Here is a 13,286-nt window from a genome sequence, read left to right on the forward strand (position 1 = left end):
CCTCCTCGGCGGCGTGCTCGTCACGAGCTCAACACGGTACCCGGTCCAGTCGGTCGAAGTGTACAGCCACGACCAGCTCGCGACGCTGCGCTTCTCCGAGCCTGTGCCGGCGGGCCGGGCCGTTCTTGCGCTACGGTGGGAGGGCAGGCTCGACGAGGGAGGGCTACAAGGTGCGTCCGGATCTCTCAGCCCTGGACGAGCCCTGAACCTGACCAACCGACCCTCCGAGCAGGCTACTACCGCGTCGCCTGTCCGCCTTCCGACTCGCGGCCGCTCGAGCACTACGCCGTGACGCAGTTTCAGCCGACGAGCGCACGCAAAGCCTTTGTGCGTCCACCCCTTCCGCTCCCTTCGAGTCTCCCCGAGCCTGACTCTCACCACCCGACAGCCCTGTTTCGACCACCCGGCCAAGAAGGCGACCTTTTCCACCAGCCTCATCAGCCCTGTCGGCCTCACCTCGCTGTCGAACACGCCCGAGCTTTCTCGCGCGCCGTCCTCGGGCGCCTTTGAGCCGACCGACGTCGCGACCGCCGCTTTTCTCGCGGGCGAGGAGGGCAAGCTCGCCGAGCCGTCGAGCGACACGGCGTGCGAGACGGTCGAGTGGGAGCTCGTTACGTTCGAGGACACGCCGCCGATGTCGACCTATCTGGCAGCCTGGGCCGTCGGCCGCTTCGAGTGCGTCGCCACCGCCGTTTCCTCCCTCGCGACGACCCGTCCTGATGCCTCGCTCCCTCAGCTCGACTGCGTCATCTTACGTCTCGCCCCTGACCGGCAAGACGGTTCCGCTCACGGCGTACGCCGCCAAGGCGTTCCAGCACATCGAGCGAGGACAAGCTCGGCGCGCGCTCGACACGCTCGCCCAGGTCATGCCCGTTTACGAGAAGGTGCGCTCCCTCTCTCCCTCTTTCTCCTGCGTATTCCGTCCCCGCGGCCTGACTCGTCGCGACTGTGCGCAGATGTTCGACCTCCCGTACGAGCTCGGCAAGCTCGACCTGCTCGTCGTCGACGATTTCGAGGCCGGCGCGATGGAGAACTGGGGCCTCATCACGGGCCGCAAGTCGACGCTGCTGTACGACGACAAGGTCGGCGGCGAAGGACCGCTGCGGCGTGTCGTGACGACCGTCTCGCACGAGGCGGCGCACATGTGGTTCGGCAACTCGACGACCTTGAGCTCGTGGGACGAGTGCGTCCCGCTTCTTCCCCTCGTCCTCTCTTTCTCTCCTGGCCGCTCACTGATGACCGTCCTCACGCAGGTTGTGGCTGAACGAGAGCTTCGCGACTCTTGTGCGTCCCCCTTTCTCGTCTCGCTCGCCCGCACTGACCCTCGTTGACGCAGATCGGCGAGGTCGTCGCCATCAACGTCATCGAGCCGTCGTGGAACGTCCACTCGAGCTTCATCAAGTTCCACCGCTCGGACGCGCTCAAACTCGACGCGCTGCGCAGCTCGCACCCGATCCACCTCGTCTGCAACCACGAGTCCGAGGTCCCGCAAACTTTGTGCGTGTTCCCTTCTCCTGGCCCTGCGAGAGTGCATGACCTGACTCAGTACCCCTCTGCAGCGACCACATCTCGTACGAGAAGGGTTCGGCCGTCCTCAAGATGCTCGTCGAGGTCATCAGCGAGAGCAGGTTCCTGGCCGGCACGTGCGTCCTCTTTCCTCTATTTCTCTTCGTCGCGACCATGCGCCCCACTGAATCTTCGTATCGACAGGGCGGCCTACCTCAAGGAGCACCAGCACGCGTGCGCGACGAGCCGGGACCTGTGGCGAGCGCTGTCGGCGACATCCGGGTTCGACGTCGAGAACATGATGGACACCTGGGTCGAGAAGGTGCGCCATCACTCCTACTCTCTCCCTCTCCCAACCCGTGCTCGACGGGCACTGAGGCTCCTCGTTCGGCAGGTCGGCTTTCCCGTCATCTCGGTCGAGGAGGACGGCGAGCAGCTCAAGCTGCGGCAGAACCGCTTCCTCAGCACGGGCGACCCGAGTGTGCGTCCCTTCTCTCTTCGCGTACGAGCGACGACGATCAAAGTACTGACGAACCTGCACCGCAGGCCGAGGAGGACGAGACGACCTGGACGATCCCGCTCTTCGTCAAGGACGCCGCCAGCTCAGAGCTACCGAGCGTCACCATCATGTCGACCCGCGAGCTCGTCATTCCCAAGCCCGGCTCGCTGTACTTCCTCAACGCCGAGTCGCGCTCAACGGGTACGTCCTCTCGATCCCCCGTTTTCTGCCGTGCTCGTTCTCGGCCATCGAGCCTGACTGCTCTCGCACCCGGTCACAGTCCGCATCGCCTATCCCGCACCACACGTCGCCAAGCTCGCCGACGCAGCAAAGAGCTCGAGCTCGCGTCTGTGCCTTACCGACCGAGTCGGGCTCATCGAGGACCTCCTCCTCCTGTCCGAGGCCGGCTACACCTCGACCGTCCCGACTCTCGACTTCCTCGCCACCTTTGCGCCTGCCGAGCCCGACCACCTCGTCTGGGCCGAGGTCGCCTCGTCCTTCAAGCGCTTCGCCGATGCCTGGTGGGAGCAGCCGACCGAGGAGCTCGATGCCCTTCGTGCCTTCGCCCGCACGCTGTTTCGCCCAGTCGTCGACCGCCTCGGCCTGCAGCACGCCCCCGACGACAGCCACGACACGCGTCGGTTCCGAACGCTCGTCGTCGCCGCCGCAGCAGCCGTAGAGGACCCCGAGTGCGTCCCCACAACTTGACCTTCTCAAGTCGAGAATCGCCCTGACTCGCCCTCTGAACGTCTACAGCATCCTCACGTGGGTCAAGCACGCCTTCGCAGGCTTCCTGTCGGGCGCCGTCGACCCGCTCGCGGCCGACTTGGCGCCGTTCGTCGTCAGCTGCGCCGTCAAGCACGGCGGTCAAGCCGAGTACGACGCGGCGCTCGCCCTGTTCGGCGCCGCACCCTCGCCGCAGTACCAGATGGCGGCGATCCTCGGCTTGACGAGCTCGAGGGACCCGCAGCTGCTGCAGAAGACGGCGGCCATGATGACCAGCGGCGCGGCGTCGGCGCAAGACTTGCCCATCTTCCTCCACGTGCGTCCCTCTCCTCTCTCTCTCTCTCCCTCGCGCATGCGAGTTCGGCGTGGACAAGCTACTCACCGCCTTTGCGCCGTCCGCAGGGTCTCGCCGCCAACCCGTCCTCGCGCCGGCTCGTCTGGGCGCTCTTGCAGCAGGCCTGGCCCATGCTCGAGCAGCAGTACAAGGGCTCGATGCTCCTTGGCAAGATCGCCGCCACCGCCGTCGAGGTGTACGTACCTCTCTCTCTCCGACGTCCGCTTCGCCGCCGTCCGTCAACGACGACCTGACACCTCCCGACCTCCCGCCGCAGCTTCTCCTCCGAGGCCGACGCCGCCAGCGTCGAGGCCTTCTTCGCCGACAAGGACACGACGGCGTACGTCCAGCCGCTGCAGCAGGCGCTCGACACGGTGCGGTCCAAGGCGCGCTGGCTCGCGAGGGAGAAGGACGCGGTCCGGGCGTGGCTCAAGAAGGAGGGGCACTTTGCGCGGGCAGGGAGGGACACGAGCGCGCTCGAGCGGGACTCGGGCTTCGCGGCGTGATTGGGCGGGCTGGCGGCGCCGGAGCGGTCGACCGGCGAGGTACGAGGAGGGGAACGAGCGGGCGAGTAGCGGCGGCAGGGGCTGTATTTCTATCTCTTTCGCACGCCATCTGCCTTCTCCTTCTCGCAGAGCTGCGCAGAGTGACTACGACCGAGAGACAGGTTGATCAAACGGTGCTAGAGTTTCAGGACAGCTGCCACAACTCGAGAGACGCTCGAGCCTCTCCGGCCCTCGCCCGCCCCGCCGCAGCTGCTGCCTCGGCCTCGCTCGCCTCTCCGTCTTCGCCACCACTGTCGCTGTCTCCCTCGACCGCTCCTCGACCGCTCGTCGTGCCCTGGCCGAACTTGCGCGTGCCCGACGCCGTGAGCAGGAGAGGGAGGTACGGGTGGAAGAGCGTCGCGCCGACGGGGTCTGCTCGCAGGGAAACAGGCCGTCAGTCACGACTTGAGCGCCGAATGGACGACGAGAGCGAGAGGAAAAAAGGGTGAGACGGACCCGAGGAAAGTGGGAGCGACGTGACGGGCTCGAGGTCGTCGGGAAGCGGCTGAGCGCTAAAGATCGAGACGGCGCCGTCCTGCGTTATGCTGGGTGTCAGGACCCGCTCAGGACGAGACAAAGATGAGAGGCAGGGCGCACCTGATCCCCTGCGGCGAGCCACGTCCCGGTCGGGTCAATGTCGAACCCGAGCCGCTGGTTCGTGCGCCCGTTGCGCCGCAGCCGACCGCTGCTGCTCGTCCGTGACGTGTTGCGCAGGTCCCACACGTCGAGGTGCGACGACTGGCGCGAGGCGGCGAACAGGAGGTGGGGCGAGAGAGGGTGGAAGAGGAGCTGCTCGGCGGAAAGACAAGGGAGGGAGGGTGTCAGGCGGGCGGCTCGAGCGCACAGTCGAGGACGAGGCGCACCTTGGTGATGCCGCCTCGCTGTGACGGGACGAGTAGGTCGATGAGGGGCGAGTGAGCCGACGGGTCGTACAGGCCGACCGAGCCCGAGAACGAGCCCGCCGCGAGGCAGCTCGAGCCGGACGAGGAATCTGCCCCCGAGAAGGCGAGCGAAGATATGATTCCTGCAGACGTGAGGGCTGTCAGTCCTTGGTCGAGTGGAACGAAGTGAGAGGCGGCTTGGGCGCACCTTTCTGGCCATCTCGCGAGCTCCTCGTGCGCGTCGTCTTGAGCCGGTATCCCTCGTCGCCCGGCCGACCGACGTCAAAGATCTCGATGGCGTTGTCGAAGCCGCAGTACAGGCTGTCGGCAAAGGGTACGGCTCAGTAGCTGTAGGCGCACGAGTCGCTCTCTGAGCGAGAGAGAGAGAGGGAAGAACGGCTCACCTTGCCCCGTCAGGCGAGAAGGACATGGCGTGCGGCGCGACAAAGCGCTCGGTGTGGTCGATGATCGGGTAGCTCGCTCGCACCTGTAGAGGACGAGCGTCAATCGGCCGTCGAGGCAAGGCCAGACGAAGCGAGAGGGAGCGCACCCGTTGGTCGTTGCCGTCGAGAAGGTGCACCGGGTGGTCCTTGACGCCGGCCGCAAAGCTGAACATGGCCGGATCGCCGATCGACGCGCCAGGGTACCACGCAGTCGACAGGAGCGAGTCGGACGGCAGGTGCGTCCACGCCGCGTCGAGCGTGACGGCCGAGGTCGAGGCGGTCGGTGCGGCCTCATCGACGTGCGACGGCCTGCGAGGGTGATCGAGTCAGTCACGGACACTCAGAGTGACTGAGAGAGGGTGCTCACAGAACAAAGAGGCTCAAGGAGCGATCCTCGGCCGTCGCGAGAGCGCAGGAGCCGTCCGGGCAGCTGTCGGCGACGAGGAGAGGAGCGAGTAAGCCACACTGAGCGTGCGAGAGAGCCTAGGCAGCGGCTCGACGCACAGTTGGACGTCTCGGAAGAACGCGTCGGCGTTGTCCTTGCCGTGGTTGGGAGCTGCAGCGGCTGCGAGCCGAGTCGGCGGGGAGGAGAAGGACAGGGTTGCCATCGCGGCGTGGTTCTCGCGCGTAGACAGTGCGTGTCTGTGCAGCTGTGCAGGGAGACAGCGCGCGCACGTCCAGGACCGGCAGTGCGTCGAGGCGAGTAGATGCAGTCGCTTGAGCTTGGTGAGGAGGGGCGGTGCTGCTCTCGAGCTCCCTCCTCTCCTCTTCTCCCACTCGCCGCTCTGAAAGCACTGCTGCTGCCATGAGTGCCCAGACTGCCGCCTCGGACTCGCTCAAGGACGCCGTCCTCACCCAGGGTGCGCCGCTCGTCCTCTCGTCTTCACCCCTCCCCTCCCCTCCTCATCCCCCCAGTTCATCAGCTAACACCGTTCTCCTCCCCACAGTCGAGTTCTACCTGAGCAACTCGAACCTGCCGTTCGACAAGTTCCTGTTCGGCCTGTGGTCGACCGCCCACCACGACCCGGCCGCCGTCATCGCCAAGACGCCCGCGCCCGAGGGCTCGCCCAAGGACTCGCACTCGGAGCACAACCGGTTCCACCTCGGGTGGCTCCCGCTCGACAAGCTCGCGTCGTTCAAGCGCATGCAGCCTTACCTCGAGCCCCCGCCGGCCGGCCTCGGCAGCGTCGACGCCATCGCCGACGTCGTCAAGTCGTCGTCGCTCGTCGAGGTGCACAAGTTCGGCGCCGAGGGCGAGACGGGCGCCGGGTGGTACGTACGCCGCAAGAGCCCGCTTACCAAGCCGGCCGACGCCATGGAGCGCTCGGTGTACGCCAAGGGCTTCCCGGAAACGGAGAAGGATGGCGAGACGGACGAGGAGCGCGAGAAGGTGCGCGCCGACGAGCTCGAGCTCCAGAAGAAGCTCGAGGCTTGGGCGCGCGACCTCGACGTCGGCAAGATCCTGAGCCTGCGCATGCGCCGCGAGGACAAGGTCACCGAGGGCAAGGCGCCGCTCAAGGGCAAGGGCAAGTTCAAGGTCCGTCGAGCTTCCTCTTCTCTCCTTCACTCGTGCAGCTCCGTCGTGCTCACCCATGTCCCTCTCGCCGTCGTCCACGCAGGGTTCCGTCTTCATCGAGTTTGCCGAGAAGGCGTCGGCCGACAAGTTTGTCGCGCTCGACCCCAAGCCGACGTTCGAGGGCAAGGAGCTCGAGATCATGTCCAAGTGCGTCCCGCTCCCTCCCTCGGTCTCGCATTGCGCCCGTCACTGACCGTGCTGCATCCCCTCGCCGCCTGGCAGGTGGGACTATGTCGAGATGAAGCGCAAGGTGTACGCGCCCGACTCGAAGCCGATGGCGCGCGAGGGCAAGGACGCGATCCCCAAGAACCCGTACTCCAAGTCGAGCCGGCCGTTCAACGCCTGGGCCGAGCACCTCGTGTCGGACACGGACGGCTGGCCCGTCAAGCCGTCGGCGGCGGGCGCCTCGCGCGACGCGACGACCAACGGCAAGAAGCGCGCCGCCGAGGACGGCGTCGACGAGCGCGATATCTTCTACGACGGCGTCAAGTTTACGGCGCGTCGCACGGGCGGCAAGGCGGGCTCGATCGAGCTCGTCGACGAGGACAAGATCGGGACGGGCGAGGGCCAGTGGCCCAAGGGCAAGGTCCTGCGCTTCACCGTCTCGAAGAAGGACGGCTCGACCGACGGCGGCAAGGAGGACGGCGAGCAGTTTGACTTTGTCGCGCTCAAGAAGCGCATCGAGCCGATCGCGCGCCCGGGCTACGTCTCGCTGTTTGACGGCGCGCGCCCGGTCGCCAACCTCCCCGGCTCGTCGTCGGCGTCGGCCGACAAGGACGCGCCGATGCAGGACGCCAAGTCCGAGTTCCCGACCCGCCTCACGGCCCCGCCGACGATCGCGACCGCGTCCGAGGAGAAGAAGGACGACGCCGCCCCGGCCGCCGCCGCCGAGTCCAAGGGCGCGAGCGGCGCGCAGCAGTACCCGGCCAAGGGCCAGTCGTCGTTCAAGGACGTCCTCTCGGAGGACCAGTTCGAGACGCTCAAGAAGGAGGTCTCGGAGGTCAACGGCCGCAAGATCGAGTGGGTCCGCGTCTCGGGTGCGTCCTCCCCTCTTCCCTCTCTCTCTCTCCTCGTGCACATCACCTGACTCTACTTGCTCTTTCGCAGAGGCCGACGAGCGTGCCCACCAGCTCTCGCGTGCGCGCTTCCACGCCCAGCAGGCGTTCGACCCGCGCGACGGTGGCTTTGGCGGTCGCGGCGGCGGGCGCGGTGGCCGTGGCGGCCGTGGCGGCAACCGCGGCGGGCGCGGAGGCCGCGGCGGCAACCGTGGCGGCGACAGCAAGCGCCAGCGTCGCGACTAAGGGGTCCTGGGCTCGGGTTCCGAGGGAGGAGGGTCTGAACGTCGAAAACTAGCCGCATTGTTATCTGTCGTTCGGCGTGCATTCACAGCCTTGTCATTCCTGTGTCACGTTCAAGCTTGTCCTGCAGCGAGCTTGAGAGAGAAGCGACGACTCGAGACCGCCAGCTCGCGCAGCTCTCGCTCCGCCCTCCGCCATGAGCGGTGCCGACCCGCTCCAGCTCGGGTCCGGCGCGAGCACGCCCGACTCGGCGACCGTCTGGCCAGACTGGGACGCTGTCGACCGCGAGATTGCGCGCGTCTCGGCGTCGTCGAGCTTCATCGCGGTCAAGTCGTCGGCGGCCCCACATCTCGACGAGGAGGGCGCGACGGAGCGAGGCGAGGACGAGCTGGTGGAGCGCGAGGCGGCTGCGTACGGCATCACTGGCGCCGCCGAGCTGCACGATCGGCTCGCACGGCGGCGCGTCGTGCTCCTCGGCTGCGCGGCGGTCCTCTCGGTCGGATCGTGCGTGGCTCTCCTCCTCCTTTCTCGCCTCGAGATGGGCAAACTGACCCCTCGCACACGCAGCCACTACTCGACGTACACGCTCGGGCCGATCAAGAAGTCGCTCGGCACGAGCGAGGGCGGGTTCGCGGCTCTCGTGTCGTCCTTCGAGGTGCTCAACACGGTCAGCCCGCTCCTGTCGGGCTTCCTCGTGCCGCGGTACGGCGCGGCGGCGTGCGGGCTCGTCGCGACGGGCGCCGTCCTCGTCGGGCAGCTCGTCGTGTGCTTCTCGGCGGGCAAGGAGGGCGGCGTCGGCAACAACGTCGGCTGGACCGTCCTCGGCCTGCTCGTGTTCGGCAGCGGGACGTCGCCGCTCGCCGTCGTGCAGGAGAGCATCATCCTCAAGCACAACTCGGCGTCGTCCAAGTTTGTCGCACGGTCGGTCGCCGCCGGGCTCGTCCTCGGCAAGTCGGTGCGTCCCACCCTTTCGCCCTCCCTTTTCCTTCGAGACTCGTCGCCGCCTCGATCCTCAACGCGACCTGACGTGGCCCATGACAGGCATCGTTCGCCGCAGGCTGGTCCTCGCAGCGCCTGTACGCCGTCTCGCCCCGCCTTCCCTTCGTCACGGCCGCCTCGCTCGCCGCCTTTTCCTTTGCCGCCTGCATCCTGTACGCCGTCGTCGAGCGTTCGACGACCCGCCTCCTCGCCCAAGACGCTCGCCTCGTCGTCGATGCCGCCGACGCGCCCGCCACCCGCCTCAAGCCCGCTCGACACGACGCGCACGGTGACCACCCGCCGTCGCTCGACCTGTCGTCGCTCGCGAGCTTCGGCACGCCGTTCTGGTGGTACATCGCCGTGTGCGTCCTTGCCGGGACGTGGTACACGACGCAGCACCTCGCGACGCACCTGCTTCAGGCCACGTACGGCACGAGCGGTATCTCGCAGGAGGAGGCGAGCGCGACAGCGTCCGTCCTGCTGGGCACGCCCATCCTCGTGCGTCTCTCTCTCTCTCTCTCTCTCTCTCTCTCTCTCTCTCTCTCTCTCTCTCTCTCTCTCTCTCTCTCTCTGGCGTCTCCTCACAGAAGAGTCACTGACGGTCCTCGAGTACGCAGCTGTATCCGCTCGCCGGGTGGATCGTCGACAAGCACCCGCACCTGCTGTCGACCTTCTGGCTCCTCGTCCCGAGCCTGACGGCGACGACGTTCTTCTTCCTCCTCCTCGTGCGTCCCCTTCCTCTCCTGTCATCCCCTGATCACGTGACCTAACCCTCGCACACTCAGCTGTCGCCCGCCGTCCCTCCCCTCGTCGCGCTCCTCCCCGCAGCAGTCGGCATGGGCTCGGGCCCGCTCCTCCTCGTCCTCGTCGTGCCCCGCATCGTCCAGCGCCAGTGCGCACCTCTCTCCCTCTCTCTTTCTCGCGCGTAAAGGTTCTACAGGGACTGACCCACACCTCGCGCGGCGCCCGCAGCCAAGCCCCGACCGCGCTCGGCGCGCACAAGTCGCTCGAGATGGCGGGCGCCATCCTCTCGCAGACGCTCTCGGCCGCGCTCCTCTCGCTCGGCTCGCCCCCCTCGCCCTCCTCCTCCACCACCGGCACCGGCGCGCCGTCTCGTGCGCCCGCCGAGGCGGACGACGAAGCGGGCGGGGCGGCCGACGGCGCGCTCGTCGGGCTCCTCGTCGCCGCGCTCGTGCAGCTCGCGTTCGTCGCGCGGTGGTGGCACGCGATCCGGGTGCGCGACGGCGCTGCTGCGCGGGGCGCGGGCGCGGGCGTCGGTGTCGGTGCGGGAGGGGGTGGAGGAGGAGGGGCAGGAGCGGGTGCGGCGCCCGACGAGGCCGAGCTGGGCCTGCTCGCCGCTGTCGACGGCGACCACGGGGGCGAGGGCGGCGGGACCCACGTCGGCGAGGGAGGAGGCGAGCTCCTCGGGCGCAAGGAGCGGCTCGAGCTGCGCAGCGGGACGAGGGCGCTCCGAGCGGCGGCTGGCACCGTCGTCGCGAGCTGGGCGTGCTTCGTGTGGAACGTCGTGCGAGGGTGAGGCGGCGCCCCAAGGGGGCTGTTCTTGCAATGCGTGTTGTGCTGTTTGTTTGAGCGAGTCGCGACGAGAGTTGAAGGGAAAAGGGAAAGCTGCCTCTCTCTCTCTCTCGCTCTCTCTCGCTCGCCAGACTCAACCCGAGAACGTGAGAGAGAAAAGGGTGATACAACAACGTGTCGACGGCGAGCCTCTACGCGCGTGCCTCGCCCTGCTGCTGCTGGCCCTCGGTCGCCTGCGCGATCAAGCGCTGCAGCTCGTCCTCGCCCAGGAACTCGCCCTCCTCTCGCGCCGCCGCCGCCGCCGAAAACCCACCCTCGCTGTTGAGGTCGACGCCGCCAAAGTACCGGCTGCGGCCGAGCGCGCGCTCGTCGCGCGGCAGGCGCTCGTCGCGGCTCGTCGGCACGACGCCGACGAGCTTGCGCTCCTTGCCGCCGCCACCGACGCCGCCGCCCGTCTGCTTGGGCCCGCGGTAGTACGTGACAAAGCCCGGCACGAGCGCAAAGAGGGTGTGGTCGCGGCCACGCGCGACGTGCTGGCCCGGGTGCCACGACGTGCCGCGCTGCCGGACGAGGATGTTGCCCGCCTGGACCTCCTGGCCTGCGCGCTCGAGCGTGTCAGCTGTCGCTTCCTTTGTGACTTGGTGGGAGAAAGATGGGGCGCACCGCCGTATTTCTTGATGCCAAGCCGCTTGCCGATGGAATTGCGCCCGTTCTTTGAGCTGCCCCCACCACGCTTCGTGGCGTGGCGTACTTGGACGTTGAAAATGGCCAACGGCTCGTGCGGGGCGGCTCGCCTGAAGGCGGAGAGGAACGAGAGCATGGTGGGCGAGGGGCGAGACGGCGAGGAGGTTTGGTGCCGGCGAGCGGGTGGAGGATGCGGCGAGGTCGAGAGTGCCACTGTCGGGTGGTAGCACGGTAGGCTGCTGAGTTTGAGTGTGCGCCTTGCTCTGCAGCAGACAGGGGTGCGGTGGTCGAGTTGAGGCCGACGAGGAGAGCGAGGGAGAGGGAGATGAAGATGGAGGCTCGGCTCTCCGACGTCGACCACTCGCCGCCGCACCTGCGAGCGACAGACTGCCTCTGCTGCACTCTCGAGCACCCACACAGCCCGCCTGTCGACCCACCCAGCCGCACCGCGCCTCTTCCCCTCCTCCTCCTCCCGGACCCGACCCCGCCCGCCTAGCCGCCGCGCACCATGGCCAACACGACCCGCGCAGGCGCCCTCTCGATCCACGGCACCAACCCGCAGTACCTCGTCCCGACCGTCATCCGCCAGCGCGTGTACGACACCATCTACTGGAGTGCGTCCCCCTCTCTCTCCTGGGCTCGTCTAGACGCACACTGACCCCGCACCCGCAGAGGAGCACTGCTTTGCCCTGACGTCGGCGACCGTCATCGACCGCGCCGTCGAGCTCGAGGCCGTCGGCGGCACGTACGCCAACACGCGCCCGACAGAGTTCATCTGCCTCGTCCTCAAGCTCCTCCAGCTGCAACCCGAGCGCGAGATCGTCCTCGAGTACCTCCGAGCCGAAGAGTTCAAGTGCGTCTCCCCTCTCTCTTAGGGTGTGTCCCGCGCGGAGCGGTGTGCGCGGTGAGGTGAGGACTGACAGGCTGCGCGCCGCGCGACAGGTACTTGCGAGCACTCGCGGCGTTCTACGTCCGGCTCACGTTCGACTCGCTCAACTGCTACGAGGTCCTCGAGCCGTTGCTCAACGACTACCGCAAGCTGCGCTTCCGCGCCATGGGTCCGTCCCCCTCTCTCTCTCTCGCGCTCTCGTTCGGCCTCGCTGACTCGGCACCCACACGCACGCAGACGGCTCCTACTCGATCCTGACGATCGACGAGTTTGCCGACCAGCTCCTGCACGGCGAATCGGTGTGCGAGATCCAGCTGCCGCGCCTCACGCAGCGCAAGGTGCTCGAGGAGACCGAGGGCCTCGCGCCGCGCCGGAGCAAGCTCGGGCGGGCGCTCGGCGTGCGAGGTGCGGGCGAGGGCGAGGGCGCGGCGAGTGCGAGTGGGAGTGCGAGTGGGAGCGGGAGCGGGAGCGAGGACGAGGGGAGCGAGGGAGGGAGGAGGAGAGCGGGCCGGTACGTCTCGCGCAGCCCGAGCGCGAGCCGGTCGCCGAGTCCGAGCCCGATGGACGAGGGCCCGGAGCCCGAGTACTGGACCGAGGGGTCCGGCTCGGAGGACGGCGAGGGCGAGGCGGGCGCACCACGGGGCGGGCGCGACGTCAAGCGGCGCCGCAAGCCCGTCGTCGAGGTCGAGGGGCGCGACGGGCGGCGCCACACGGTCGTGCACGAGCGCGGGCGCTGTGCGTCTCCCGACGACGAGGGGCGGTACGTGAGCCGGAGCCCGAGCCCGCCGAGCGACGACGGCGACGGCGACGGCGAGGGCAGGTTCGTGTCGCGCAGCCCGACGAGGAGCGCATCGCCCGGGGAGCGGATCGAGGTCGAGCATGTGGCGGGGGACGTGTAGCCTCGTCCTTGTACTCTCTGTGTTGTGCGAGCTCGTGTGAGAGGGTCGCTTGGAGTTGGACGAGAGGCGCGACTCTGCGCGAGGGGGAGCACCGCCCCCACCCCGACTCTCTCTCTCTCCTCCTCCTCCACGATGCCGCCCACTGTCAGCCCACGCTCGACCCATGGCCACAGCAACGACTCGTCCGACTACCTCCTCCTGACGTCGAGCGAGCACTCGCCGCTCCTCCCCTCCTCCTCCTCAGGGTCGCGTGCACCCACCTCTTCTCGCCCGCCCCGCCTCGCCCTCTTGCGCCTCGCCGCCGCAGCAGACCTGTGCACCACCATCGCGCTCGCACTGCGCGTCCCCGTCACGGCACTCCCGCCCTCGGCCGTCGCGCTCAACCTCGCCCGACCGCTCGTCGTCCTCGTCCCGGGTGCGGGGGCCGCCTGCGCGCCCGTCATGCTCGGCCAACTCGTCGTGCGTCCTTGCCTCTCTCTCTCTCTCGTGTGCGCG

The 13,286-nt window shown here is 68.2% G+C and overlaps 6 protein-coding genes across 6 annotated transcripts; 4 read left to right on the top strand and 2 right to left on the bottom strand.

The window, feature by feature from the left end:
* Positions 1 to 279: 279 nt before the first annotated feature.
* Positions 280 to 3,517, top strand: RHOBADRAFT_3200 (uncharacterized protein; the record flags this gene model as incomplete). Its single annotated transcript, XM_018413009.1, has 14 exons — positions 280 to 327; positions 389 to 675; positions 737 to 884; positions 957 to 1,183; positions 1,254 to 1,284; positions 1,337 to 1,497; positions 1,560 to 1,643; positions 1,711 to 1,828; positions 1,901 to 1,987; positions 2,053 to 2,206; positions 2,286 to 2,694; positions 2,762 to 3,047; positions 3,134 to 3,261; positions 3,343 to 3,517. Coding segments are annotated over 14 exons (2,343 nt in total), but the record flags the coding sequence as incomplete, so codon positions are not given.
* Positions 3,518 to 3,747: 230 nt separating this feature from the next.
* RHOBADRAFT_52441 (uncharacterized protein) lies at positions 3,748 to 5,603 on the bottom strand (the record flags this gene model as incomplete). The annotated part of the gene is made up of 10 exons (XM_018416339.1): positions 5,439 to 5,603; positions 5,302 to 5,364; positions 5,042 to 5,243; positions 4,896 to 4,978; positions 4,700 to 4,812; positions 4,474 to 4,634; positions 4,208 to 4,399; positions 4,067 to 4,145; positions 3,863 to 3,982; positions 3,748 to 3,764 (listed from the first exon to the last, which is right to left on the bottom strand). Exons 1-10 carry the CDS (start codon positions 5,540 to 5,542, stop codon positions 3,748 to 3,750), a joined length of 1,134 nt encoding a protein of 377 aa, XP_018272481.1. The 5' UTR covers positions 5,543 to 5,603.
* Positions 5,604 to 5,719: 116 nt separating this feature from the next.
* On the top strand, positions 5,720 to 7,918 carry RHOBADRAFT_52442 (uncharacterized protein). The gene is made up of 5 exons (XM_018416340.1): positions 5,720 to 5,794; positions 5,882 to 6,471; positions 6,554 to 6,657; positions 6,733 to 7,547; positions 7,618 to 7,918. Exons 1-5 carry the CDS (start codon positions 5,740 to 5,742, stop codon positions 7,809 to 7,811), a joined length of 1,758 nt encoding a protein of 585 aa, XP_018272482.1. The 5' UTR covers positions 5,720 to 5,739; the 3' UTR covers positions 7,812 to 7,918.
* An 86-nt stretch (positions 7,919 to 8,004) lies between these two features.
* On the top strand, positions 8,005 to 10,323 carry RHOBADRAFT_52443 (uncharacterized protein; the record flags this gene model as incomplete). The annotated part of the gene is made up of 6 exons (XM_018416341.1): positions 8,005 to 8,312; positions 8,376 to 8,763; positions 8,850 to 9,284; positions 9,404 to 9,511; positions 9,572 to 9,678; positions 9,759 to 10,323. 6 exons carry the CDS (start codon positions 8,005 to 8,007, stop codon positions 10,321 to 10,323), a joined length of 1,911 nt encoding a protein of 636 aa, XP_018272483.1.
* Positions 10,324 to 10,467: 144 nt separating this feature from the next.
* RHOBADRAFT_64749 (uncharacterized protein) lies at positions 10,468 to 11,253 on the bottom strand. Its single transcript, XM_018418571.1, has 2 exons — positions 10,983 to 11,253; positions 10,468 to 10,917 (listed from the first exon to the last, which is right to left on the bottom strand). The coding sequence occupies exons 1-2, from the start codon at positions 11,137 to 11,139 to the stop codon at positions 10,511 to 10,513; spliced, it is 564 nt and encodes a 187-aa protein (XP_018272484.1). The 5' UTR covers positions 11,140 to 11,253; the 3' UTR covers positions 10,468 to 10,510.
* Positions 11,254 to 11,511: 258 nt separating this feature from the next.
* On the top strand, positions 11,512 to 12,791 carry RHOBADRAFT_13440 (uncharacterized protein; the record flags this gene model as incomplete). Its single annotated transcript, XM_018412142.1, has 4 exons — positions 11,512 to 11,617; positions 11,676 to 11,856; positions 11,946 to 12,061; positions 12,130 to 12,791. The coding sequence occupies 4 exons, from the start codon at positions 11,512 to 11,514 to the stop codon at positions 12,789 to 12,791; spliced, it is 1,065 nt and encodes a 354-aa protein (XP_018272485.1).
* Positions 12,792 to 13,286: the final 495 nt, after the last annotated feature.

The sequence above is a fragment of the Rhodotorula graminis genome, assembly GCF_001329695.1.
Source record: "Rhodotorula graminis WP1 unplaced genomic scaffold RHOBAscaffold_4, whole genome shotgun sequence".
Taxonomy (NCBI): Eukaryota; Fungi; Basidiomycota; class Microbotryomycetes; order Sporidiobolales; family Sporidiobolaceae; genus Rhodotorula; species Rhodotorula graminis.